This window comes from Taudactylus pleione, unplaced genomic scaffold (assembly GCF_031769625.1).
Source record: "Taudactylus pleione unplaced genomic scaffold, aTauple2 ptg000233l, whole genome shotgun sequence".
Lineage (NCBI taxonomy): Eukaryota > Metazoa > Chordata > Amphibia > Anura > Myobatrachidae > Taudactylus > Taudactylus pleione.
The window spans coordinates 1,528,455-1,554,440 of record NW_028284635.1 but is presented as its reverse complement, the minus strand read 5'-3'; the positions used below and the strand labels follow the sequence as shown (position 1 = coordinate 1,554,440).

Sequence of the window (25,986 nt, the reverse complement as noted above, 5' to 3'; positions counted from 1 at the left end):
GACATATGTTGGAAAGAGGTTACGCAATTAAATTATTAGAATAAAATAAAAACATAACTTAATAAAATTCTTTGTGTAGTGTTTTACATTTCATCCCATGATCACATAGATGTAGAGGAAGCTGATAGTGCCAGCTACTGCTACAATTTTTGATCAGTTCTCCAGTGATTTTTATGAGTCTTTTGATAACTGCTCCAGAAAATTACAAACCTGCAGCTAATTAGCTGCTTTCAAAAATAAGATGCCGTATTCTTCATGTTTGTGTTGATTCGAACCTTGTAAGAAATGTTGCAAACCAGTGAACTATGAAATGAAGTTCTACAGTACAAAGCGGAGGCAGTCATACTCAGAGCTGGGAATATGTTGTGTCGTAATTTAGGAATCATTTCATGAATCAAAAGAAGAACTTAAAAACACTTGCTGAAGGCTATCATGGGGAAAATATAAAATGGGCTGTAACCCATAGCAACCTGTAAGAAAGTTCCTTTTATCAGTCTATATTGTATTTGGGGGAGAAAAAAAAAATCACCCTTCCCATTACACTGGATTCCCTGTAGGCCACTCTGTTTAACCAATGTTTCATGGATTCCATCATTCGACAGCTGAGGGGTGTATAGCTGCACAGACTAAAAAGAGGGTGCAAGCAACAAGAGTACAGCTTTTGATTGGTCTCCAGTTCACACCCATTGCAGTGGTAAATTTATGGTGGAAAACTGTAAACATCTGCTGATGGCGAGTGACAGAAATGTAGGAACCCCGATAAAAACGATTTCCATTGGCAGGTCCCAGGGCTTCGGTCTGAGGAGCGATGGGTAGGGGTTTTTTATTTTGTTCGCCCTATATGCAAATGCTGCTTTAACTGATCATAGCTTATGTACATATGGTTACTGCACATTTTGTGTTCTTTGTGGCCTCACGGGGCAATACAGCGTATACATGAATCACAAATAATGAAATGTCTGTTGGTCACTGATTACAACTTGCCTGTGGATGGGAACATTCTGTGTTATTGAATGGTCTTTTGTCTCCAACCTGTAGAGCTGTATAGATTATTGCTCTGAACTGATATCAGGTGCCAGCCATCGGCACATCTCAGCTGTGTCACCAATAGACCAAAGCTATTTGTATTTATGATTGTATTTTCACTCTTCAACACCTGTCTCATTTCAGTAGATTTAAACATTTTGTTATGGTAATAATTACATTAATCCATATTTTAATCTTTAAACTTTGACAGATTGACAGGAGCACAGCAGAACCTTCCCTCTTCTTTGATGAATTTATTCAGCTGCTAGCACAGACAGAAAATGCACTTGAGGTAAATCACTTAAAATTGGTCCGAATGGACTCTGCAATTGGGAACAAATGTTAGCTACATGATGCATTTGAAGTTGTGCCAAAAATAGTAATAACACGGCGAACATTAGTATTGTCTATACCTAGGTCATCTGTATGTAGTCACAAACTCAGTCATAGTGGATCAGGCACTTAAATAGAAGTGTCACACACCTCAAACTTCAGGCATGTTTCAGGCACTACAACCTGTTCTCATAGCAGTAGTGGCTGAAACATGCCAGCAGTTTGGCGTATATGAATCTCCATATATACTGTAAATAAAGGTATTGCATTAAATCTTTAGTGCCCTGGGCAAGAGAGAACATGTGTATCCCTACACCTTGTAGACTGAGGAGGAGGCAGTTATTAGCTATTACTGGTTGGCCGACAGCACGGAACAGACCAACAAAATTGTGACTTTACCACCAGAATGAGGCTAATAAGCAGATTATGCTGCTCTCCCCTACATGGTCTTTGTATCTTTCTCTACCTAATGCTGTTGCTCTCTGTGATGAGCTGAGTGAGTAGCCTCTATGGCAGTAGTCACTGTGACAGTCAAGAGTGGCCCTGAGCCACTTCTCACTGACATCTGAGCTAGTACTCTCTCAGCGTTGTGCCCTGGGCAGTGACACATGCTGCACCACCTTAGATACATCCCTGGTGCTTGTTCTTTATATACTAAAATAAATACATTCCATAGTTGCTGGCATTGGGATGTGACGCTGCGCACTGATCCATAAGCTCATGTCATGTTACTGATCACAGAGTGTAATGCTGCCTATCCACTAGCAGACCTCCAAAACGACTGCACGATTACGACATTGTAATTGTGCAGTCGTTTCAAAGTCTGTGATGTTCCTCCACTGAATGAGCAGTGGTTCAGTGTAGGCACAATCAACATTATCGTCATGTTGTACAGCATGTTTGCCCGATGATAGATGTCTAAACGACCAGCAGGAGCGCGCATCACTGGTCATTTTAGACATTTTTGCAAACTATTTGCAAACGATTTATGAACGATTGAACAGTATCCTTATCGTTCAATCGCTCAAGTTAATTGTCTAGTGGGTGGGCACCTTTAAATGTAACTCATTCCTTATGAATAGTCAGGACAATAAGTGTATACATCTTATTAACTCATTAACACACAAGTTGATATAGCAACTTGAATAGAAGAAATCCCATTTTCAAAATGAAATTGTTAATCTCTGTGGCCATATAAAAAAGCCATTGCTACACAACTTTGTAATGAAACTGCCAATGCAGGCAAATAGACAGCGATAAGAGCTTTTATTAAAGAGCCTATGTAGCATGACTACTGTCCCAATACTGCTGTTGTGTATAGTATTAGAGAGAAATTACTGTAGGAGCAGATGTGCGCTATGCTCCTGGGCTTTGTCACAATAATCATTTGCACAGTGGTGTTCTGCAACTAATAACTGTTGTTTAGTCAATTGAGAACCTTAATTATCTTCTCATTTGCAAAGTTCTGATTGTCACCCGGTAAGGAAATATTGCTGCAGCCTGGGAAGTGAGGACAGTTTTGGTGAAATAGGGGCACTTGTGACTCTTCTGTTAAACCAGTCTATGTACCAAGCCAAACAAAGGAGGAAAGAGTTCCACATTAGCCTCTGCTCTGTTGCTTTGTGCAGCCATACACCAAGGGGAGCGCCCGTAAGAAGAGCAGGGACACGGCTACAACATACATGCATAGCAATAAATTAATAATTATCATGTAACATGTGAACTACTCTCCTGTCATTGGCAAAATCTACTCAGTACTGCGACATCAGAGATGGCGGAGGTTAGATACCAGCAAAACTGCATTTTCTGCTCTGGATCAGGGGCTTCATACACATTAATAACACTTTTTTTAAATCAGGAATTTTAGGCATTCAAGAAAGGTAAAATTATTATTAGTAAACTATTATGGGCCGGTCAAACATTTTTGGAAAAGTGTTCACAATAAGAGATTTCTGATGTCCATGACATGTTATTTATGAGCACTAATAGACTGTATTTCCTGCACACAGTAATGCATTCTCGTATATTTTGATATAATTAATATTAGAAGTGGTTATTTTTTCTGCAAGGCTGTCTCTCAATATCCATATATGTTGTTCACCATTGAAACCTTTAAGCACTACTCCCCTCCCTATGTATCCAGCCTGATTCCCACATACTCCCTCCCATCCACTTCACTCGGCCAATGACTGCTCTCTCTTCTTCTCTTATCACCTCCTCCAGTGCCCGACTCTCCTTTGTCCCTTCACTCCCCTGGATTGCGCTCTGACAGTTTATTGGACACTTACTCAGCCTTCCAGTGTTGCACACTCAAATGTAATTTCTTCACTCAAGCCTACCTTCCCTCCTCCTAATGCTCCAGCCCCTACATTTCCCAATGCTGCAGCATTGGCACTCCCCTCTCTCTTTGTGTCCACCCATAGTCACTCTAGAATGTATGCTTTAGCCGTCTCTCCTTCTGTGGTTATCTACGTAATAATATAATGTGCAGATTATATTGATGTAATTATGTATATTTGTAAAGTAATTAACTTGTCTATAGCTGCCCTGTCTGATCAGCCACGTATAATGTAATGCTGTATGATTCATCCACTATGTATAGATCTACTCTCATGGCTCGTTTTAATAAAGTAATAATTGTGCTTGTTTCTGTTCTTTCTTAAAGGGCACAAGTGAAAATCCTCTTCATAGTGCTCAACCCTCCTCCAGACCTGGAACCTCAGTGGGGGAATTGTGGCAAGATTTTCTTTCTCTGCCGGATTTGAATGTAAGATTTTTGTTTTGTGCGTTTCAATTCTGCAGTCATTCTGCTTATATAAACTTTCTGGATTCGCTAAACTGATGGAAGATACAGGTGTGGAAGCGCATGTGGGCAAGTCGGTTGGGAGGTGGTCATCTTTTTCCCGTTATGTTTAGATCCGAACAAAATGTTACTTATGCTGGTCGCTGTTATTGATAAACGTGAGCATGTATAAGATTTCTGTGATGCAGCTGCTGATTGGCCAGTGAGTATTCATGCATTCAGCACCTGCACCATCACTATGGTACTGCAATTGGATGACTAATTAAGTAACTGGAAAAAATAATAACGAACTAGTATATTGTATCATTCTCTATCTAGGGAATCACTATATATTAGAATTCTATTGTGATCAGTTGCATCAAATGCATGTTGTAATATACAATTTATCTCTTTCTTCAGATTACACTGGAAGACATCCAGTCCATTTCCAATAACCAGAATGCTATCAGCCCTTCAGCACCTTATAATGTGGATTTTACCGATGCAATTAGCCAAGACGTGAGTCTACAGGCAGCCATATTTGCATCAGGTCACAATGCCAGATCCAGTGAAGATTTGACCCATAGACCAGAGAGTTTACTGCAATTAAATTCAAGTACTCTACCTGGAGGACCCCTAAGTACCACAAATCTGACAGCCCTATTCCCAACAACTGAGAACAGTTCTAGAAACTTCACTAATCAAGACCTTCTTTCTGGCCTTGACGAGAATGTATTTGATGAAATTAATTTAATGTCATTAGCCCTGGAAGAAGGCTTTGATCCGCTGGAAGTCTCTCAGTTATTTGAAGAACCGGACTCCGATTCTGGACTTTCTTTGAATTCAAGCCATAGCCCAACATCTGCAAGCATATCGGACTCGTCGTCTGTCACCTTTGGGGAGGATGAAGGAGCCGCTGGATACAGCAGTGATTCTGAGTCTGTCTCATACGATGGATTGGAAGGAGCAGTTGGAGGAAGTTGCCCAGAACTGAATAAATTTTGTCAGATGGATCAGGACAATCCAAACTATTGTGATGAGATGACTTTACACAACGTTCATCATAATCATACATATCAACTGCCTAATCAGTTGGAACCCAGTCCTGAGCATCATTACAGTTGGCCAAACAAATCTAACCGAATAAGAAGCCCATGTGTTGGTGGAATAGACAAAAGCCTCAGTCGAGACGAGCGCCGGGCAAAATCCCTAAGAATCCCTTTCTCAGTGGATGAAATTGTTAGCATGCCTGTGGAGATGTTTAACAATATGTTGTCTAAGCATTACTTGACAGAGACCCAGGTATCTGTCATACGAGATATCCGCCGCAGGGGTAAAAACAAGGTTGCTGCACAGAACTGTCGTAAACGTAAGCTGGATGTCATTTTGACCTTGGAGGACAATGTCAGTCAACTGAAAGCACGGAAGGAAAAGCTGTTGAAAGAGCGGGCTCAGTGCAGCAAATCCGTGAACCATATGAAACAGAAACTGAATGACCTATACCGAGATGTGTTTAGCCGACTGCGAGACGAACAGGGCAGACCCGTCAATCCAAGCCAGTATGCCTTGCACTGCAATAGTGATGGCAGCATTATGGTCATTCCAAGGAGACTGTTCAAATCAGATCAAAAGAAAGAGACACAGAAGGAAAAGAAACAAAAATGAATATTGACCTCATTAAGTAGTGGTAATGAATAACTAAGGACTAGTGGCAGCGGTGCAAGGTGAAAATACTATAATTTGTTAAACATTTGACCAGAACATGGAAATCAAAGTTGTTGTGACTGCTCCTCTAAAAATACAAAGAAGCTGCTTTTACCTTCCTATCCTGGCTCTATACTTGTACAGACCTCCTTGTCGTATGCCATGAATGAATATCTGCTGTTCTACAATAAGCAGCTTACTTACTTACCTTCATATGTATAATTACAACATATGATAAAATCTAGAATGCAAAAAAAGAAAACCTTTTAAAAAAAAATTGGGGGCCAATTTTCTGGTAAAATTGGATATTTTTTTTATTATTATTATTTTTTTGTAAATAAAAGCATATTTAGAAAATGTACATTTGGCAAATCGACGAAAGACCTTGCCAACGGAAAATATCGTAATTGTTAAAATACAAAGTGACCTTAGATTTAGTCTGTCGCACTGGAGCACATTTTGAAATTTAATATTGTAGCTTAAGATGTTTTTTTTTTTTTTTTGTAAGTACGCTTTTTTTTTTTTATTTATACATGTGGTCTTTGTAATGATCTATAAATTATGATTTATACTTGTTCTTTTACACATTGGTTTTTGTTCTATCCTGACTTTTTAAAGAGGTCCTGGTGGCTGATCACAGTTTATTTTCATATATTTAAGACTATCATTTTGGCAAGCTGGAGTTGCTGACTTTATATTATTTTATATGTAATTTCTCCAGTGTACATGTTGGCTGGCATAGTATTTTTTTTACCATGGGGATATTTGATAAAAACAACAAAACTTTAATTTACAATAATGTTGTTTTGCATTTATACTACAGGGATATAACACTTATTTTTGTTCTATACATCCGTTCATAATTTTTACGTTTCTGTTTAAATGGGTTGTCCCCTTTTGAACACCAAACATTAATATAGGCTATTCACCCCTCTGTAGTAAGTAGTGGTGCAGGTTGGCTGCTCCCCAGTGCACAGCTCACATTGCTAAAGGATCATTCCAATGGGTCAATCCAATTGCACGCGGGTACGCATCATCGCGGCAATGTCCGCACCTAACAACAGCCCGAATTCACATAAAAGTGCTCGCAGCCCCATACGGCTCCAAGCAAAATTATGCGAATTCGGGCATGGAGCGGGCCGCAAGGGGTGCGAGATGCTATGCCGTTGCCGGTGTTTAATCACTGTGGCAACGGCACATCGCACCCTTCACAAATAATTGGATTTAGCCCCAAGACTGCAATCGTAGGTTGCAATGATACTGCGGAGAAATCAGTCTAATTGGTAATGGGGTGGGTTGAATAAATTTTACCAAGGGGAGTTCTAAAACCACACACTACTTTTTAAGTATATTATTTGCAGTGTCAGACATTCTGTTATGTAAGACTGCAACTTATAATTTTAAAAAGAGACTAATATATCAATGAAACAGTTTAAATAAACTGAATGCATACATATATATATATATATATATATATAGCCATTTAAATGCGAGACAATAATATCACCCAACACAAACTATTGAAATACTAAAGCAATGCCTTGATTTATACAAGCAGACTATTTATCAACACTTACTTTTGACTTAAGTTTAACAACGTTAAGGGGAATTTTTAACGTATAGATCATAAAATGTATATTATTGTGGATATTGGGCCTGATTCAGACCCACTCGCGAGCGGCTGTCCGCTCGCAAGTGGGTCGATGGTGTGCACTGAGCATGCGCACGACGGAGGGAGCTCCGTCGTGCGCATGCGCGAGACGCGACGAGCGAAGGACTTTCCTTCGCTCGTTGTGTCTGATCAAAGGGGGCGTGCTGTCGATGTTGATTGACAGCACGCCCCCTTTGGTGGGCGTGCCGGGGGCGTGGCTGCCAGACGGCCAAAATCACTCCGGGCCTTGCGCTTGAGAAACTCAACCGCAGGCTCCGGCTCGCAGTGGCGATGGTCGCGATGGTCAAGACCATCGCGACCATCAACCTGCACGCTCGTATAGGCTGTGGGTGGTAACCCACAGCTATACGAGCGTCCAGGAGGACGCTCCATAATTATGGAGGTGGGCCCTGATTCAGAGCGAGCGCTCTGGTCAGAGCGTCCGGCTCTGAATCAGGGCCATTGTTCTTATTTACCTAAATCAGTTTAAAATATACAGTATTGAGCATTGAAATTATATAAGCTGTCTTTGTAAAACTTCGTCTTATCTCTCAACCTTCCCCTTCTGCAGAGTTCTTTAAAAAAAAAAAAGGTGTAATGGTCCCCAATCTCTGTATTTCTGCAATCCTCCTGTTTTAAGCAGCAGTAGGCTTGTGAGTGCAGACTATTTGGGGAGGAGCATTGTAGACAAATGGCAGTGATGTTTTGTTAATAAAGACCAATGAGAACATGTATTTTTTTGTGACAATGCCAAAAGTATGTCAGATGTTTGTTGTAGTTCAGCACATCATGTGCCTACGTGTGACTAGAGAGCACTACAACTACTGGTGTACCAAAAAATGGTTATTGCGTGCTAATTTGCCATCTCCGTATATTTGCACCTAAACGTAAATATCTTAAACCAAAGTATAAATGTTTTCCGTGTTTGTGAAAGCTAAAAGTGCTCTTTCATTTAGGAACAATGTGTAGTTTAGCTACTATTTTCCTGTTTATATGGCAATCACCCAGAGCTATATTTTATAGCTATATAAATTAACTTGTTTCAGGTTCATGGTTATCAATATGTGTTGTGTTTAATTGATCACATAGTATTTGTCTCCACCTGTTTTTTACTTCTGTTTTACTAAAGCTGGGTACACGCCATACGATGGTGTGACCCAGCGACTGTGCGATGTGATGTAATGATACATTGTGTAGTGTGCTTTAAACACTGTATGATATGTGTACGATAGCCCTATGTGTCGTTACATGTTGCATATAACAGCACCGTGTCGTTCATTACATCATCCCATCTGCCATGCAGAACAGCAGATGGTATGATGTGATGATCTACATATTGAATGACAGATCGGGCGTACACACTATACCATGTGTACAATATATTGTTCCAATCCGTGTTGGAGCCATATATCGTACGATGAATCGTATAATGTGTACCCAGCTTTTATCTGAAACAAAATAAATGGGGTGCACACATACAGCACTAAACTTGATACTTTTTACCCAGTTTTCAATATTGTGCAACACAATATACCTGTATGATTACATAGATTTTTTTAAGTAAATAAAACTAAGACTCTTCCTCTAGGAATAAACTTTGTGGTTATCTAGTAATAACAAAAATATAGCATACTCTTTATAGGCTAGGAAAATAAACTATATATGTAATGCTATACTGAGCTAGCCTTAAGGCATGCTTATATAAATAAGGATTTATCAGTGCATGGTATTGTGTGGGGTGACAAATGTCTCTTTTACATATCAGTAATTACACATTACTCAAAACTGAAAAGAACTGACCTATATAATAAAATTTCAAGTCAGTAACTGACAATGGATATCAATATGTATTCCTTACTTAGAATACCAAGGCTGATTGGTCATTTCTATACAATAAATAGTACAAAAGGAAGTTAGTTATTTTTAGAATAAAAACAACAAGGAATCTAGTAGTAGATTTACTAAAACTTCGAATGAGCAAAAGTAGAAGTGTTATAGGTAGCAACCAATCACCTTTTAGCTCATTTTCCAGAATGTACTAGATAAGTTATAGCTAGGACCTGATTGGTTACTACAAACAACACCATCACTTTCTTCTTTTTGGAATGTTTAATAAATATAGCCCTTAATCATTAAAGTTATGAAGTTGTCAATTAGGCATTGTGTTAAAACATGTTTGTAAACTGTTCAGCTAGTGCCTCTTATATTTATCCTTGGGCGACTGGTAGCCCCAAAAATAGTGTTTGTTTTTTTCTTAAACCCAAATAACAACAAAGACTTACAACTTTCTGTTGACAGCTGGTGAATAAGTAGAGACTCTGGGGACTGACAATAAAATTTTGAAGAGGAGGCATGTCCTTTATCTCTTCTTTATAATCAAAGTTACACCATTATCTTCCTGATGCACCAAGTCCAGCAATCCCCTCTGGCATGGTTCCTTTCATGTATCCTTGATAGTTGTTGAATCTGATTTGTGCCTGAAGAAATGAATGTGTAGTCTGAGGGTAACACAATGTTCCGCCTATGCTTGATGACCAGTGCTGCCACTTGCCATAGCCATACCATATGGTGCTGTGGATATGGCTCGTGATCTATGGTATATTAATGTGATGAAAAACCGGAGGCTGGGAAATTATTTCTCCAGAGTTTGCTGCACATTTAACCCAAGTTCCTGACACAAAACCTTATATACCCTGTACTTTAAAAACTAGGTTGCCAGATTTAATTTTTAGAAGCCTTATGTTTATTTGATGTCAAGTAAACATAATTTATTTTGGGTGTTACAGTTGGCCTAAATTGATGATGCATTATTACATGGAAACTCCCATTAATAGATGGACATTATTGTACCATGTAGGTATTATTGCACTAAAATGAATAGGTTAAAATTGGGAGACTTACTGACTTAACAGAATTGGAACGCTTAACCTGATCCAGTATATAGTATGACTAATAATATGATCAGGTGTTGAATATCCAGTACTGGATTTCGTTATCTGCACTATTGTCTCTGAAACAATCGCATACTTACTAACGTATGACAGCTGGTGTCCGTCACTAATGATGATATTCTGGTTTACATATGTAAATGCTATCAAAGGTTAGTGTATGTCTACTGTACTAAGTGCTTAGAGACATGGTTATTTGACTGCTACTGTAATCTATTGGTACTCTAATTAAATTAAAATGTTAAATTAAAGGATGTCAATAAACTGCTTATTTGGATATTTAAGTTTTAAGTATAATTTTTTTCACCTACCTACGATTGAAGTCAATTATATAGTCAATTGGGCTATGTTCAGGGGATTCACCTATTAAATGTATTACAAAAATGTTTTCAATAAATAAATTACTTCAAGTAGTGGGTAAAGTTTCTCCATTGAATGATATGAAATAAATCACAATATTGTATTCCATGGGATTGTGTGATGTTTTTGTGAATAAAAAAAAAAATGCTCACCTGATTTATAGTGAGTATAGGGAATACTTGAGATAGAAATTTGGATTTAAATCAAATAGTTACACTTTCCTTTGGAGTGACTGAGAATATCCCTTTATTGTAATAACTTGTAATTTTAATGAGATTAAAAAAATAAGATAAGAATAAATCTATCATAAATGAAAAATATATACTGTATGTGAAAATACATAAGAAGAATTACACTCGCCATGAATACACCTCAAAATGTAGATAGCTTAAAGTATCTTGTATTTGCTGTCACCAATGAAAGATTTGCTTATTCTTTCTGGACCACTTTCTATGCATTTCACATGTTATCACAGGAAGAATAAGATATAGGTCGCTACAAAAATAAAATCTTTATTTAAAAAAATAAATTAGTCAAAAAAATCCCACAACAAATAATCGTGTTAACCACAATTTTATTCTTCTTAGTTCAAGCATGAAGGTGCTTAAGTTGAAAAAGGTTCAGAACTGTTGTTACCTATTTTCCTGTATTTAATTGGTTTTAAGAGCTTATCAATCAGATACATGGTAAATTGTGTTCATACTTTCATGTGTCTTATCGGTTTGTAGCACCAACCATCAGAGCATCGTCTAGTCCAAGCCTGGCCAACCTGTCGCTCCCCAGTTGTTGAGAAACTACAACTCCCAGCATGCTCTGCCAAAGTTTTTTTCTATTAGGGAATGTTAAAACTGTAGCAGGGCATGATGGGCCTTGTAGCTCTCTAGCTATTGTGAACTACATGTTGGCCAGGCCGGGCCTAATAGTTATGTGAGCAATTAGGGTGATTTGTGATCATGCAAGTTTCACAAAATTTAGTTAATGGCTTCTTATGGCCTTATTTACAGTTCACAGTGTCCTATAAATAAAATTTGTGATTGTACACTTCACATGCGCAAAAACATTATTATTTTTACTGGAAAAAATAGGTTGTACTTAAAGATCAGGCATAAAGAAACAAAGGCAAGAAGAAAGTCGAATTTTAAATAGATGCCACAGGTGGTTATTTTTGCCGACATTGAAAAAGTGATGCAGAAGAGCACTTAGGTTTTTTTTTTCGTTTTTAAAAGTGGTCCCATCAAATTTGGGGTACATGAAAATGGGGATAAGCATATTTTTAAAACCCTAAAGGTAATTTTAAAAATTCTTCAAAAATACAGCTGCCGCTACTCTGCGCAATGAAACAGACACCTGCCACATACTCGGGGACCCCACCAGAATTAAGTTAGTTAGTTTGGCATTTTGTTTCCCTATTTTTTTTTTTTTTTTACACCCCAAAATTTTTACATTTTTTTTTGGGGGGTGTCCCGTGTTTTTTTTTTTTTTTTTTTTTACATTTTGTTTTTTTTTACATTTTGTTTTAAGGGGGGCATTCTCAAGGGTGCAGGCTATTTTTTTTAGGCCTGCACCTCTAAACCCCAAATCTGCACTTTTTTTCACCTGCTATAGGTAATTGAAAAATTATCTCTGTTTTTTTAAAATGACCCTTCGCCCCATTTACGAAAAAAAATGGGAATTTTCAGGAAATATGCCTGTGACCCCCCTAAAGATGTCCAGACATGAGGGATCACTATAGGTACCCCTATAGGTACCCCCATTTTTGCTTGCTGAAGGAAGTCGGGGTTTGTGTTAGCCACAGCTGGTGTTTTTTCCCGACATTGAAGTGATGCAGAAGAGCACTTTGGGGTTTTTTTTTTTTAAATGGTCCCATCAAATTTGGGGTACATGAAAATGGATGCAAGCATATTTTGAAGTCCCTAAAATGATTTTTTAAAATTCTGCAAAAATGCACCGGCCGCTGTCACCCGCATTGAAGAAAACACCTCCCGCATACTTCCGACCCCTCTGGAATCTATTTAACTATTTTAGAAGTGATTTTTCCTAATTAATTTTTTTTTTCACCCAAAAATGTAGACAAAATTTTTGGGGTGTCCCTTTTTTTTTTTGACACAGATCATTTTAAGGGGTCATACCCAAGGGTGCAGGCTAATTTCTTTAAGCCTGCACCCCTAAACCCCAATTCTGCATTTTTTTCACCAGCTAAAGGCAGGCGAATATTTATCCCCGTCTTTTTACATTGACCTTTCGCCCCGGCGAAAAGTCAATGTAATTGAATACGGGGATAATGAAAATAGGCGAAAATGACGTCATCGGCGATTCTGACATTTCGCCTCAAATTGAATACGGCCCTAAGTGTCTTAAATACATTTAAAATGCAGATATCACAGAAAGCATGGTGCATTGTTTGACTTCAGCTGTAGTGGCATTGAAAAATGGACAAGGATTGGATGGAAGTGAAGGCATGAAATGAAAAAGGCCTAAGGGGGAGCTGCTGCTCCTCCCACAATCCTTTCAAGAGCCTGTCAGTCACCACTGATGGCTCCGCCTCCATCCCTTCCATGATCTGCCTCCAAAAGATGATCTTCCTAGTTCCTATTCCGTGCATGCTGCAACAGGCGGCCGCCAAAGCAGTGTCCAGGCAAACTCAGAGAGGAGCAGCTGGTAAGTGTAGGGGAAGGAAGGTGGGGGTTCGGGGGCTAGAGTCAAATTTGGCTGTAGATGGGCTGAGCGTCATTTTGGGACTGGGGCTCAGTCACATTGGGGCTGGGGAATGGGGCTGAGAGTCACATTGGGAGATAGGGCAGAGAGACACTAAAGCTGGGGAATGGGGCTCAGAGACACATTTGGGCTGGGGAATGGGGCTGAAAGACAGGCTGGGGACTGGGCTAAGAGTCACATTGAGGCTGGGGAATGGGACTGAGACACATTGGGGCTGGGAAATGGGGCTTAGACACATTTGGGCTAGGGAATGGTGCTAAGAGACATGCTGTGGGTGGGGACTGGGGCTGGGAGACACCATGGGGACTGGGGCTGAGACACACTCTGGGGATTGGGGCTGAGAGTAACATTGGGGCTGGGGAATGGGTCTGAGGGCCAGGCTGTGTAATGGGGCTGAGAGACACACTGAGGCTGGGGAATGGGGCTGAGAGACAGTGAGGCTGGAGAAGTAGGTTGAGCATCACACTGAGGCTGGGGAATGGGGTTGAGCATCACACTAAGGCTGGGGATTTGGGCTGAGAGACACCGGGGCTGAGGAAATGATGCTGAAAGAAACACGGGCTGGGGAAAGGGACTGAGATACACATTGTGGGCTGGTGAATAGGGCTGAGAGGCACACTGAGGACTAGGGCTGAAAGTCCTATTTGGCCTAATGTAGGGTGCCGAGAGTCACATTGGGGCTGGGAATGGGGTTGAGAGACAGGCTGGTAAATTGTGCAGAGATACACACTGGGCCTGAGGACTGGAGCTGAGAGACACATTTGAGATAAGGAATGGGGCTGAGAGAATGGAGCTGGGAGACCCGCTGAGGCTGGGGAATGGGGCTGAGAGTCACATATGTCTGTATACGGGGGTTGAGAGTCAAATTGGGCCTGGGGAATGGGGTTGATAATCACACTAAGGCTGGGGTTTTGGGCTGAGAGACACATTTGAGATGGTGACAAGCTGAGTGACACACTGAGGCTGGGGAATTGGGCTGAGCGACACACTGAGGATGGGAATGGGGCTGAATGATACACTGAGGCTGGGGACTGGTGCTGAGAGAGACACGGGTTGGGGGGAATGATGCTAAGAAACACGGGCTGGGGGAATGATGCTAAGAAACACGGGCTGGGGAAGGGGCTGAGAGTCACATTGGGGACTGGGACTGAGAGTCACATTGGGGCTGGGGAATGGGGCTGAGAGTCACATTTGGGCTAGGAAATGGCTGAGAGACAAACAGGCTGGGGAATGGGGCTGGGTGTCAGATTGGGGCTGGGGAATGGGGCTAAGACACACATTTGGGCTGGGGAATGAGGCTAAGAAACACTGGCTGGGGACGGGCTGAGAGCAACATTGTGGCTGGGGAATGTAGCTGAGAAATTCTGGGGAGTTTGGCTGAGAGTCACATTGGGCTGGGGAATGGGGCTGAGAAACAGGCTGGGGAATGGGCCTGAGAGTCACATTGTGGCTGTGGAATGGGGCTGAGAGTCACATTAGGTATGGGGAATGCGGCAGAGAGACACGCTGGGAACTGGTGCTGGAGAATGGGGATGAGAGATACACTGGGGATTGGGGCTGAGAGACAGAGAGAGGCTGTGGAATGGGACTGAGTGTCACATTGGGGCTGGGGAATGGGGCTGAGAGACACTAAGGCTGGGGAATGGGACTAAGAGACAGGCTGGGGGACTGGGCTAAGAGTCACATTGGGGCAGGGACTGTGGCAGGGAGTCACATTGTGGCTTGGGGACTAGGGCTGAGAGTTACATTGGGTCTAGGCACTGTGGCTAGAGTCAAATTTGGCTGTAGACGGGCTGAGCGTCATTTTGGGCCTGGGGCTCAGTCACATTGGGGCTGAGAGTCACATTAGGAAATAGGGCAGAGAGACACACTAAAGCTGGGGAAAGGGGCTGAAAGACAGGCTGGGGACTGGGCTAAGGGTCACATTGGGGCTGGGGAATGGGACTGAGAGACACATAGGGGATGGGGAATGGGGCTAAGCGAGACACTGGGGCTGAGGAAATGATGCTGAAAGAAACACGGGCTGGGGAAAGGGACTGAGATACACATTTGGGCTGGTGAATAGGGCTGAGAGGCACACTGAGGACTGGGGCTGAAAGTCCTATTCGGGCCAATGTAAGGTGCCGAGAGTCACTTTGGAGCTGGGAATGGGTTTGAGAGACAGGCTGGTAAATTGTGCAGAGATACACACTGGGCCTGTGGATTGGAGCTGAGAGACACATTTGAGATAAGGAATGGGGCTGAGAGAATGGAGCTGGGAGACACGCTGAGGCTGGGGAATGGGGCTGAGAGTCACATATGTCTGTATACTGGGGCTGAGAGTCATATTGGGGCTGGGGTTGAGCATCACTCTGAGGCTGGGGTTTTGGGCTGAGACACATTTGAGATCGTGACGGGCTGAGCGACACACTGAGGCTGTGGGGAATTGGGCTGAGCGACACACTGAGGATGGGAATGGGGCTGAATGATACACTGAGGCTGGGGACTGGGGCTGATAGAGACACGAGTTGGGGGAATGATGCTAAGAAACACTGGGGCTGGGGAATGGGGCTGAGAGACACACTGGGGTTGGTGGAATGATGCTGAGAAACACTGGGGCTCGGGGAAGGGCTGAAAGACATATTTGGATGGGGCTGAGAGAAACAAGGGACTGGGGCTGAGAGACAGGCTGGGGAATTAGGTTGAGCATTACACTGAGGCTGGGAAATGGGGCTAAAAGACACATTGGGGCTGGGGAAAAAAGCTGAGAGTCACATTGGGGCTGGGTAAGGGGGCTGAGAGTCACATTGGGGCTGGGTAAGGGGCTGAGTTTCACATTGGACTGGGGAATGGGGCTGAGAGACAGGCTGGGGACTGGGCTAAGAGTCACATTGGGGCAGGGACTGTGGCAGGGAGTCACATTATTGCAATGGAATGGGGCTTGGGCCTGAGGCTCACATTAGGGCTGGGGGAAAAAAAGGCTGAGAGTCACATTGTGGCGGGGTAAGGGGGCTGAGAGTCACATTTGGGCTGGGTAAGGGGGCGGAGAGATACACTGAGGCTGGGAAATGGGGCTGAGAGACACTGGGGCTGGGTAAAAAGGCAAGCTGTGGCTGGTGACTGGTTCTGAAAGCAACATTGTGGTTGGGGAATGGGGCTGAGAGACATGCTGGGGACTGGGGCTGAGAGACAGGATGGGGAATAAGGCTGAGACAGACACTGGGGTTGGGGGAATGATGCTAAGAAACACACTGGGGCTGGGAGACACATTTAGGCTGGGGAATGGGTCTGAGAGACACATTTGGGCTGGGGAATGAAGCTGAGAGACAGACTGGGGAATTTTGCAGAGAGACACACTAGGCCTGAGGAATGGGATTGAAAGACACATTTGAGATGGGGAATGGGGCTGAGAGGAACACAGGGATTGGGGGAATGATGCCAGGAAACACTGGGGCTGGGGGAAGGGGCTGAGACACATTTAGGCTGGGTAATGAAGCTGAGAGACAGACTGGGGAATTGGGCAGAGAGACACACTGGGCCTGAGGAATGGAGCTGAAAGACACATTTGAGATGGGGACTGGGGCTGAGAGGAACACTGGAGTTGGGGGAATGATGCTAAGAAACACACTGGGGCTGGGGGAAGGGGCTGAGAGACACATTTAGGCTGGGGAATGTGGCTGAGAGACAGGCTGGAGACTGGGCAGAGAGTCACATTAGGGCTGCGGAATGTTGCTGAGGCATACTGTAGAATGGGGCTGAGAAACAGGCTGGGGACTGAGCTTAGAGTCACATTGGGGCTATGGAATGGGGCTGCGAGACATACTGAGGCTGGGGAATGGGACTGAGAGACTTATTTGGGCTGGGGAATAAGGCTGAGAGACAGGCTGCGGAATTGGGAAGAGAGACAAACTGGGGCGGGAAGATGAGGCTGAGAAAGACACTGGGGCTGGGGTCATGATGCTGATAGAAACACAGGCTGGGAAAGGGGCTGAGAGACACATTTAGGCTGGGGAATGGGGCTTAGAGAAACATTTGGGCTGGGGAATGGGGCTGAGAGATACATTTGGGCTGGGGAATGAGGCTGAGAGACAGGCTGGGGAATTGGGAAGAGAGACAAACTGGGGTGGGAAGATGGGGCTGAGAGACACTGGGGCTGGGGTCATGATGCTGATAGAAACACAGGCTGGGGAATGGCTGAGAGACATTTGGGCTGGTATATAGGGCTGAGAGTCACATTTGGGCTGGAAAATTGGGCTGAGAGGTACATTGGGGCTGAGGAATGGGGCTGGGGAATTGGGCTGAGTGACAGGCTGGGAGTTGGGCAGAGAGACACACTGGGCCTGAGGATTAAAGTGGAGAGAGACATTTGAGATAGGGAATGGGGCTGATAGACAGGCTGGGACTAGGGCTGAGAGTCACATTGGGGCTGGGGAATGGGGCTAAGACATGCTGGGGAATGGGTATGAGAAACAGGCTGGGGACTTGCCTGAGAGACATTCTTGTTGGGGAATTGGTCTAAGAGATAGGCTGAGGACTGGGCTGAGAGTCACATTGGGGCTGGGGACTGGCTGAGAGTCACAATGGGGCTGGGGAATGGGGCTGAGTGTCACATTGGGGAATGGGGCTGAGAATCACATTGGGGAATGGGGCAGAGAATCACACTGCTGCTGAGGAATGATGCTGAGACACAATTTAGATGGGGAATGGGGCTGAGAGACACACTGGGGTTGGGGGAATGGTGCTGAGAAACACACTGGGGCTGGGGGAAGGGGCTGAGACACATTTAGGCTGGGGAATGGGGCAGAGAGACACACTGGGGTCTTTGGCTGAGGGTCACATTGGGGCTGGGGACAGGCAGAGAGTCACATAGGGGCTGTGGAAGAGATGCACTGAGGCTGGGGAATGGGGCTGAGAGCAACATTTGGGCTGGTGTAAAGGGTTGAGAGATACACTGGGGACTGGGGCTGAGAGTCACATTGGGGCTGGGGAATGGGGCCAAGTGTCACATTTGGGCTGGGGAATGGGGCTGTGTCACATTGGGGCTGGGGAATGGGGCTGAGAGACAGGCAGGGGAATTGGGCAGAGAGACATATTTGAGATAGGAAATGGGGCTGAGACACACTCTGGGGTTGGGGGAATGGGGCTGAGAGTCATATTGTAGCTGTGGACTAGGGCTGAAAGTCACATTGAGGCTGGGGAATGGGGCTGAGAGACACACTAAGGCTGGGGATTGGAGCTGAGAGACACATTTGGGCTGGGGAATGGGACTGAGAGACACATTTGGGCTGGGGAATGGGACTGAAAGACAAGTTGGAGACTGAGGGAATGGGTCTTAGATACATTTGGGCTGGGGAAAGGTGCTAAGAGATATGCTGTGGGTGGTAACTGGGCCTGAGAGACACCCTGGGGACTGGGGCTGAGAGACACTCTGTGGACTGGGGCTGAGAGTCACATTGGGGCTGCGGAATGGGTCTGAGGGACAGGCTGGGGAACTGGGCAGAGAGACATATTTGAGATAGGGAATAGGGCTGATACACACACTCGGGCAGGGGAATGGGGATGAGAGACTCGCTGTGGCTGGGGATGAGAGTCATATTGTGGCTGGGGACTTGGGCTGAGAGTCACAATGGGGCTGGGGATTTGGGCTAAGAGTCACATTGGGGCTAGGGAATGGGGCTGAGAGACACACTGAGGCTGGAAAATGGGGCTAAAAGACACATTAGGGCTGGGGGCTTGGGGCTGAGTCACATTGAGGCTGGCAAATGGGGCTGAGTGTGATATTGGGGCTGGGGAATGGGGCTGAGTGTGATATTGGGGCTGGGGAAAGGGGCTGAGAGACACTATGGCTGGGGAATGGGGCTGAATGTCACATTGGGCTGGGGAATGGGGCTGAGAGACACTATTCGGCTGGGGAATGTGGCTGAAAGACAGGCTGGGGACTGGACTGTGGGGCTGGGACTGTGGCAGGGAGTCACATTGTTGCAGTGGAATGGGGCTGAGTCACATTGGGGCTGGGGAATAGGATTGAGAGACAAACTGGAGCTGGGGAATGGGGCTGAGAGACACACCGAGGCTGGAGAATGGAGCTGAGAGACACACCCAAGGCTGGTGAATGGAGCTGAGAGACACACTAAGGCTGGGAAATGATGCTAAGAGACACACTGGCGAAGGGAAAAAAGCCGAGACACACTTGGGCTGTGGAATGGGGCTGAGAGACAGGCTGTGGCTGGGGACTGGGTCTGAGAGCAACATTGTGGCTGGGGAATGGGGTTGAGAGACACACTGGGGACTGGGGACGAGAGATAGGCTGGGTAATAGGGCTGAGAGACATTGTGGCTGGGGATTGGGGCTGAGAGTCACATTGGGGTTGGGGACTGGGGCAGAGATTCACTTTGGGGCTAGGGTCTGGGGCCGAGAGTTACATTGGGGCTAAGAGTCTCATTGGGGCTTGGGTATGGGGCTGAGACTCACATTGGGGCTCGGAAATGGGGCTGAGAGTCACACTGGTGCTGGGGAATGGGGATGAGAGACACACTAAGGCTGGGGAATGGGATTGAGAGACACACTAAGGCTGGGGAATGGGCTGAGAGACAAGTTGGGGACTGGGGGAATGGGGCTTAGACACATTTGGGCTGGGGAATGGTGCTAAGAGACATGCTGTGGGTGGAGACTGGAGACACCATGCGGACAGGGGCTGAGAGTCACATTGGGGCTGGGGAACAGGCCTGAGGGACAGGCTGTGTAATGGGGTTGAGAGAGACAGTGAGGCTGGGAAATGGGGCTGAGAGACAGTGAGGCTGGAGAATTAGGCTGAGCATCACACTTAAGCTGGGAAATGGGGCTGAGAGACTGGCTGGGGAATTGGTCAAGGAGACAAACTGGTGGGAAGATGGGGCTAAGAGAGACACTGAGTCTGGGGAAATGATGCTGAAAGACACACTGGGACTGGGGAAAGGGGCTGAGAGCAAAATTTTGTCTGCTGAATATGGTTGAGAGACACACTAGGGACTTTGGCTGAGAGTCACATTGGGGCTGGGGAATGGGGTCGAGTGTCACAATGGGGCTGGGGAATGGGGCTGAGAGGCAGGCTGGGGAATTAGTGAGGGAGACAAACTGCGGTGGGAAGATGGGGCTAAGAGACACTGGGACTGGGAAAATGAAGCTGAAAGACACACTGGGGCTGGGGAAAGGGGCCGAGAGCAACATTTGGGCTGGTGAATAGGACTTAGAGACATGCTGGGGACTGGGGCTGAGAGTCACATTGGGGCTGGGTTAGGGGGCTGAAAGTCACATTGGGGCTGGGTAATGGGGCCGAGTGTCACATTGGGGCTGGGGAAAGGGGCTGAGAGACACTATGGCTGGGGAATGTGGCTGATAATCACTTTGAGGCTGGAGAATGGGGTTGAATGTCACATTGGGCTGGGGAATGGGGCATAAAAGACAAACTAAGGCTAGAGCATAGGGCTGAGAGACACAATTGGGCTGGAGAATGGGGCTGAGAGCAACATTGTGGCTGGGGAATAGGGTTGAGAGACACTGGGGACTGGGGCCAAGAGATAAACTGGGGAATGGGGATGAGAGACATTGTGGCTGGGGATTGGTGCTGAGAGTCTCATTGGGGCTGGGGATTGGGGAAGAGATTCACTTTGGGGCTAGGGATTGCAGCAGAGTGTCACATTGGGGACTGTGGCTGAAAGTCACATAGGGGCTAAGAGTCTCATTGGGGCTCAGAAATGGGGAAAAGAGACACACTAAGGCTGGGGAATGGGGCTGGGAGACACATTTGGGCTGAGGAATGGGACTAAGAGACACATTTGGGCTGGGGAATGGTGCTAAGAGTAACATTGGGGCTGGGGAATGGGTCTGAGGGCCAGGCTGTGTAATGGGGCTGAGAGACACACTGAGACTGGGGAATGGGGCTGAGAGAGACAGTGAGGCAGGAGAAGTAGGTTGAGCATCACACTGAGGCTGGGGAATGGGGTTGAGCATCACACTAAGGCTGGGGATTTGGGCTGAGAGACACCAGGGCTGAGGAAATTATGCTGAAAGAAACACGGGCTGGGGAAAGGGGCTGAGATACACATTTGGGCTGGTGAATAGGGCTGAGAGGCACACTGAGGACTAGGGCTGAAAGTCCTATATTTGGGCTAATGTAGGGAGCCAAGAGTCACATTGGGGCTGGGAATGGGGTTGAGAGACAGGCTGGTAAATTGTGCAGAGATACACACTGGGCATGAGGACTGGGGCTTGGGAATGGGGCTAAGAGTCACATTGGGGCTGGGGAATGGGGCTGAGAGACACACTGAGGCTGGGGAATGGGGCTGAATGTTACACTGAGGCTGGGGAATGGGGCTGAGAGAGACACTGCGGTTGGGGGAATGATGCTCAGAAACACACTGGGACTGGGGGAAGAGGTTGAGAGTCACCTTGGGGCTGAGCATCACATTTAGGCTGGAGAATGGGGCTGAGCATCACAGTGAGGCTGGCAGTTAGGGCTGAGAGAGACACTGGGGTTGTGGGAATGATGCTAAGAAACACACTGGGGCTGGGGTAAGGAGCTGAGAGTCACATTGGGGCTGGGGAATGGGGCTGAGAGTAACTTTGGGGCTGGGGAATGGGGCTGAGAGACACACTGAGGCTGGGGAATGGGGCTGAGCATCACACTGAGGCTGGGGAATGGGGCTTAGTTTTACACTGAAGCTGGGGAATGGGGCTGAGAGAGACACTTGTTGTTGGGGAATGGGGCTGAGAGTCACACTGTGGCTGGGGAATGGGGCTGAGAGTCACATTGGGGCTGGAGAATGGGGCTGAGAGTCACATTGGGGCTAGGCAATGGGGCTGAGAGTCACATTGGGGCTAGGGAATGGAGCTGAGAGTCACATTGGGGCTAGGGAATGGAGCTGAGAGTCACATTTGGGCTGGGGAATTGGGCTAAGACACACATTTGGGCTGGGAAATGAGACTGAGAGACAGGCTGGGGAATTGGACAAAGGGAATGGGTATGAAATTTGAAGTATGATTCCCGTCAGCGGTAGCCCGACATGAGCAGAGTTCGAAGCAGCGGAAGCCCGACAGTGCTGGAAATCCCGATCGTGGATAGGTGAGTATCTACTAACCTAACCTAACCCCCCTAACCCTAACCCTCCTTAGGGGTGCCTAACCCTAACTTCCCCCCAAGTGCCTAACCCTAATCCCCCCTCTAAGTGCCTAACCCTAAGTCCCCCCTGGGAGCCCTAAACCTAACCCTCCCCCCCGCGGCTGTCCGCTCGCGGCACCCGGCATCCCTATGATTGGCATGCCGGGCACCGGTCTCCCAGCCTAACCCTAATCCCCCCTCTAAGTGCCTAACCCTAACCACCCCCTTCGCCGCTGCCTAAACCTAAGTCCCCCGGGGGGGTGCCTAACCCTAAGTCCCCCCTGGGGGTGCCTAACCCTAACCCTCCCTCCCCCTAGCCTAACCCTAACCCTCCCGGGGGGGTGCCTGACCCTAGGTCCCCCCCGGGAGCCCTAAACCTAACCCTCCCCCCCGCTGCTGTCCGCTCGCGGCGCCCGGCATCACTACGATCAGGATGCCAGGCGCCGGTCTCCCGGTGTTGGGGAAATGCGGGCGTCTACATCTAGATGCCCGGCATTTCACCCTTGCCGGGATATGACAGTCGGGAAGCCGGCTGCTGGAATTTAGGCAGTCGGCTTCCTGATTGCATACCGGGCAGAGAGACACACTGGGCCTTGGGGAATGCGGCTGAAACACATTTGTGCTGGGAATGGTGCTAAGAAACACGATGTGGCTGGGGACTGGTGATGAGAGCAACATTGTGGCTGGTGAATATGGCTGAGAGATACGCTGGGGACTGTGGCTGAGAGACACACTAAGGCTGGGGAATGGGGCTAAGAGATAGGCTGTGGACTCGGCTGAGACTCACATTGGGGCTTGGGACTGTGGCAGGGAGTCACATTGTTGCTGTGGAATGGAGCAAAGTCACATTGGGGCTGGGGACTGGGGCTGAGAGACAAACTGAGGCAGGGGAATGGGGCTGAGTGTCACATTGGGGCTGGAGAATTGGGCAGAGACACACATTTGGGCAGGGGAATGAGGCTAAGAGACATGCTGTGGCTGGTACTGGGGCCAAGAGCAACATTGTGGCTGGGCAATGGGACTGAGGGACAGGCTGGGGAATAGGTCTGAGAAACAGGCTGGGGAATGGGATTAAGAGTAACATTGTGGCTGGGGACTGTGGCTGAGAGTCACATATGTCTGTAGAGTGGGGCTAATAGTCATATTGGGGCTGGGGACTGGGACAGAGACACACTGAGGCCGGGGAATGAGGTTGAGCATCACATTGAGGCTGGGGATTGGGGTTGAGCATCACACTGAGGCTGGGGAATGGGGTTGAGCATCACACTAAGGCTGGGGATTTGGGCTGAGAGACACATTTGGGCTGGTTATTGGGGCTGAGAGACACACAGACTGGGCATTGGAGATGAGAGACACACTGGGGTTGGAGGGAATGACGCTAAGAAACACCGGGGTTGGTGGAAGGGGCTGAGAGAAAGGCTGGGGACTGTGGCTGAGTGTCACATTGGGGCTGGGGACTGGGGCTGAGGAATGGGACTGAGAGACACATTTGGGCCGGGGAATGGGGTTGAGCATCACACTCAGGCTGGGGATTTGGGTTGAGAGACACATTTGGGCTGGTTATTGGGGCTGAGAGACACACAGACTGGGGAATGGGGCAGAGAGACACACTGATGCTGGGGATTAGGGCTGAGTGACACACTGAGGCTGGGGATTGGGGGGTTAGAGACACAATGGGGTTGGAGGGAATGATGCTAAGAAACACCAGGGCTGGTGGAAGGGGATGAGTGAAAGGCTGGCGACTGTGGCTGAGAGTCTCATTGGGCTGGCCAATGGGGTCAAGTGCCACAATGGGGCTGGGGAATTGGGCAGAGACACATTTGAAATAGGGAATGGGGCTGAGACACACACTGGGGCTGGGGGAGGGCTGGGAGAAACATTTGGGATGGAGAAAATGGCTGAGAGACACGCTGTTGCTAAAGAAGGGGGCTAAAAGACACATTGGGCCTGGGGGCGTGGGGCTGAGAGTCACTGTGTGGGCTGGGTGTTATATTGGGGCTGGGGAAAGGGGCTGAGAGACTCTATGGCTGGGGAATGTGGCTGAGAGTCACATTGAGCCTGGGGAATGGGGCTGAATGTAACATTGGGCTGGGGAATGGGGCTGAGAGACACACTAAGGCTAGAGCATGGGGATGAGAGACACATTTGGGCTGGGGAATGGGGCTGAGAGCAAAATTGTGGCTGGGGAATGGGGTTGAGAGATGCTGGGGACTGGGGCTGAGAGATAGTTTTGGGGATTGGGGCTGGGGATTGGGGAAGAGATTCACTTTGGGGCTAGGGAATGCGGCAGAGATTCACATTGGGGACTGTGGCTGAAAGTCACATAGGGGCTAAGAGTCTCATTGGGGCTTGGGAATGGGGCTGAGAATCAGATTGGGGCTCGGAAAAGGGGCTGAGAGTCACATTGGGTCTGAGGAATGGGGCTGACAAACATATTTGGGCTGGTGAATGGGCTGAGAGACAAGTTGGGGACTGGGGGAATGGGGCTTAGACACATTTGAGCTGGGGAATGGTGCTAAGAGACATGCTGTGGGTGGGGACTGGGGCTGGGACTGGAGTGTCACATTGGGGCTGGGGAATGGGGTTGAGAGACACACTAAGGCTGAGGAATGGGGCTGAGAGACATTGTGGCTGGGGATTGGGGCTGGGGATTGGGGAAGAGATTCACTGTAGGGCTAGGAACTGTGGAAGAGAGTCACATTGGGGACTGTGGCTGAAAGTCACATAGGGGCTAAGGTCTCATTGGGGCTTGGGAATGGGGCTGAAAGTCACATTGGGGCTTGGAAATGGGGCTGAGAGTCACATTGGGGCTGGGGAATGGGGCTGGGTCACATTTGGGCTGGGGAATGGGGCTGAGAGACAGGCTGGGGACTGGACTAAGAGTCTCATTGGGGCTGGGACTGTGGCAGGGAGTCACATTTTTGCAGTGGAATGGGGCTGAGTCACATTGGGGCTGGGGAATAAGACTGAGAGACAAACTGAGGCTGGGGAAAAGGACTGATAGACACTGACGCTGGGGAATGGGGCTGAGAGAGACAGTGAGGTTGGAGAATTAGGTTGAGCATCACACTGAGGCTGGGGAATGGGGCTGAGAGACAGGCAGGGGAATTGGTGAGGGAGACAAAGTGGGGTGGGAAGATGGGGCTAAGAGAAACTGGGACTGGGAAAATGATGCTGAAAGACACACTGGGGCTGGGGAAAAGGGCTGAGAGCTACATTTGGGCTGATTAATAGGGCTGAGAGATATGCTGGGGACTGGGCTGAGAGTCCATTGGGGCTTGGGTAGGGGGATGAAAGTCACATTGGGGCTGGGGAAAGGGGTTGAGAGACTATGGCTGGGGAATGTGGCTGA

At 46.9% G+C, this 25,986-nt stretch overlaps 1 protein-coding gene across 1 annotated transcript in view; it reads left to right on the top strand.

Annotated features, from left to right (window-relative positions):
- Nucleotides 1–6,350, top strand: part of NFE2L3 (NFE2 like bZIP transcription factor 3) — a 38,368-nt gene extending 32,018 nt beyond the window's left edge. The window contains exons 3-5 of the mRNA XM_088479440.1: nucleotides 1,238–1,318; nucleotides 4,025–4,126; nucleotides 4,562–6,350. Of these exons, the coding sequence (XP_088335566.1) occupies nucleotides 1,238–1,318; nucleotides 4,025–4,126; nucleotides 4,562–5,806 (1,428 nt within the window). The 3' untranslated portion in view covers nucleotides 5,807–6,350. The remainder of the gene's footprint in view (nucleotides 1–1,237; nucleotides 1,319–4,024; nucleotides 4,127–4,561) is intronic.
- The last annotated feature ends 19,636 nt before the right edge of the window (nucleotides 6,351–25,986 follow it).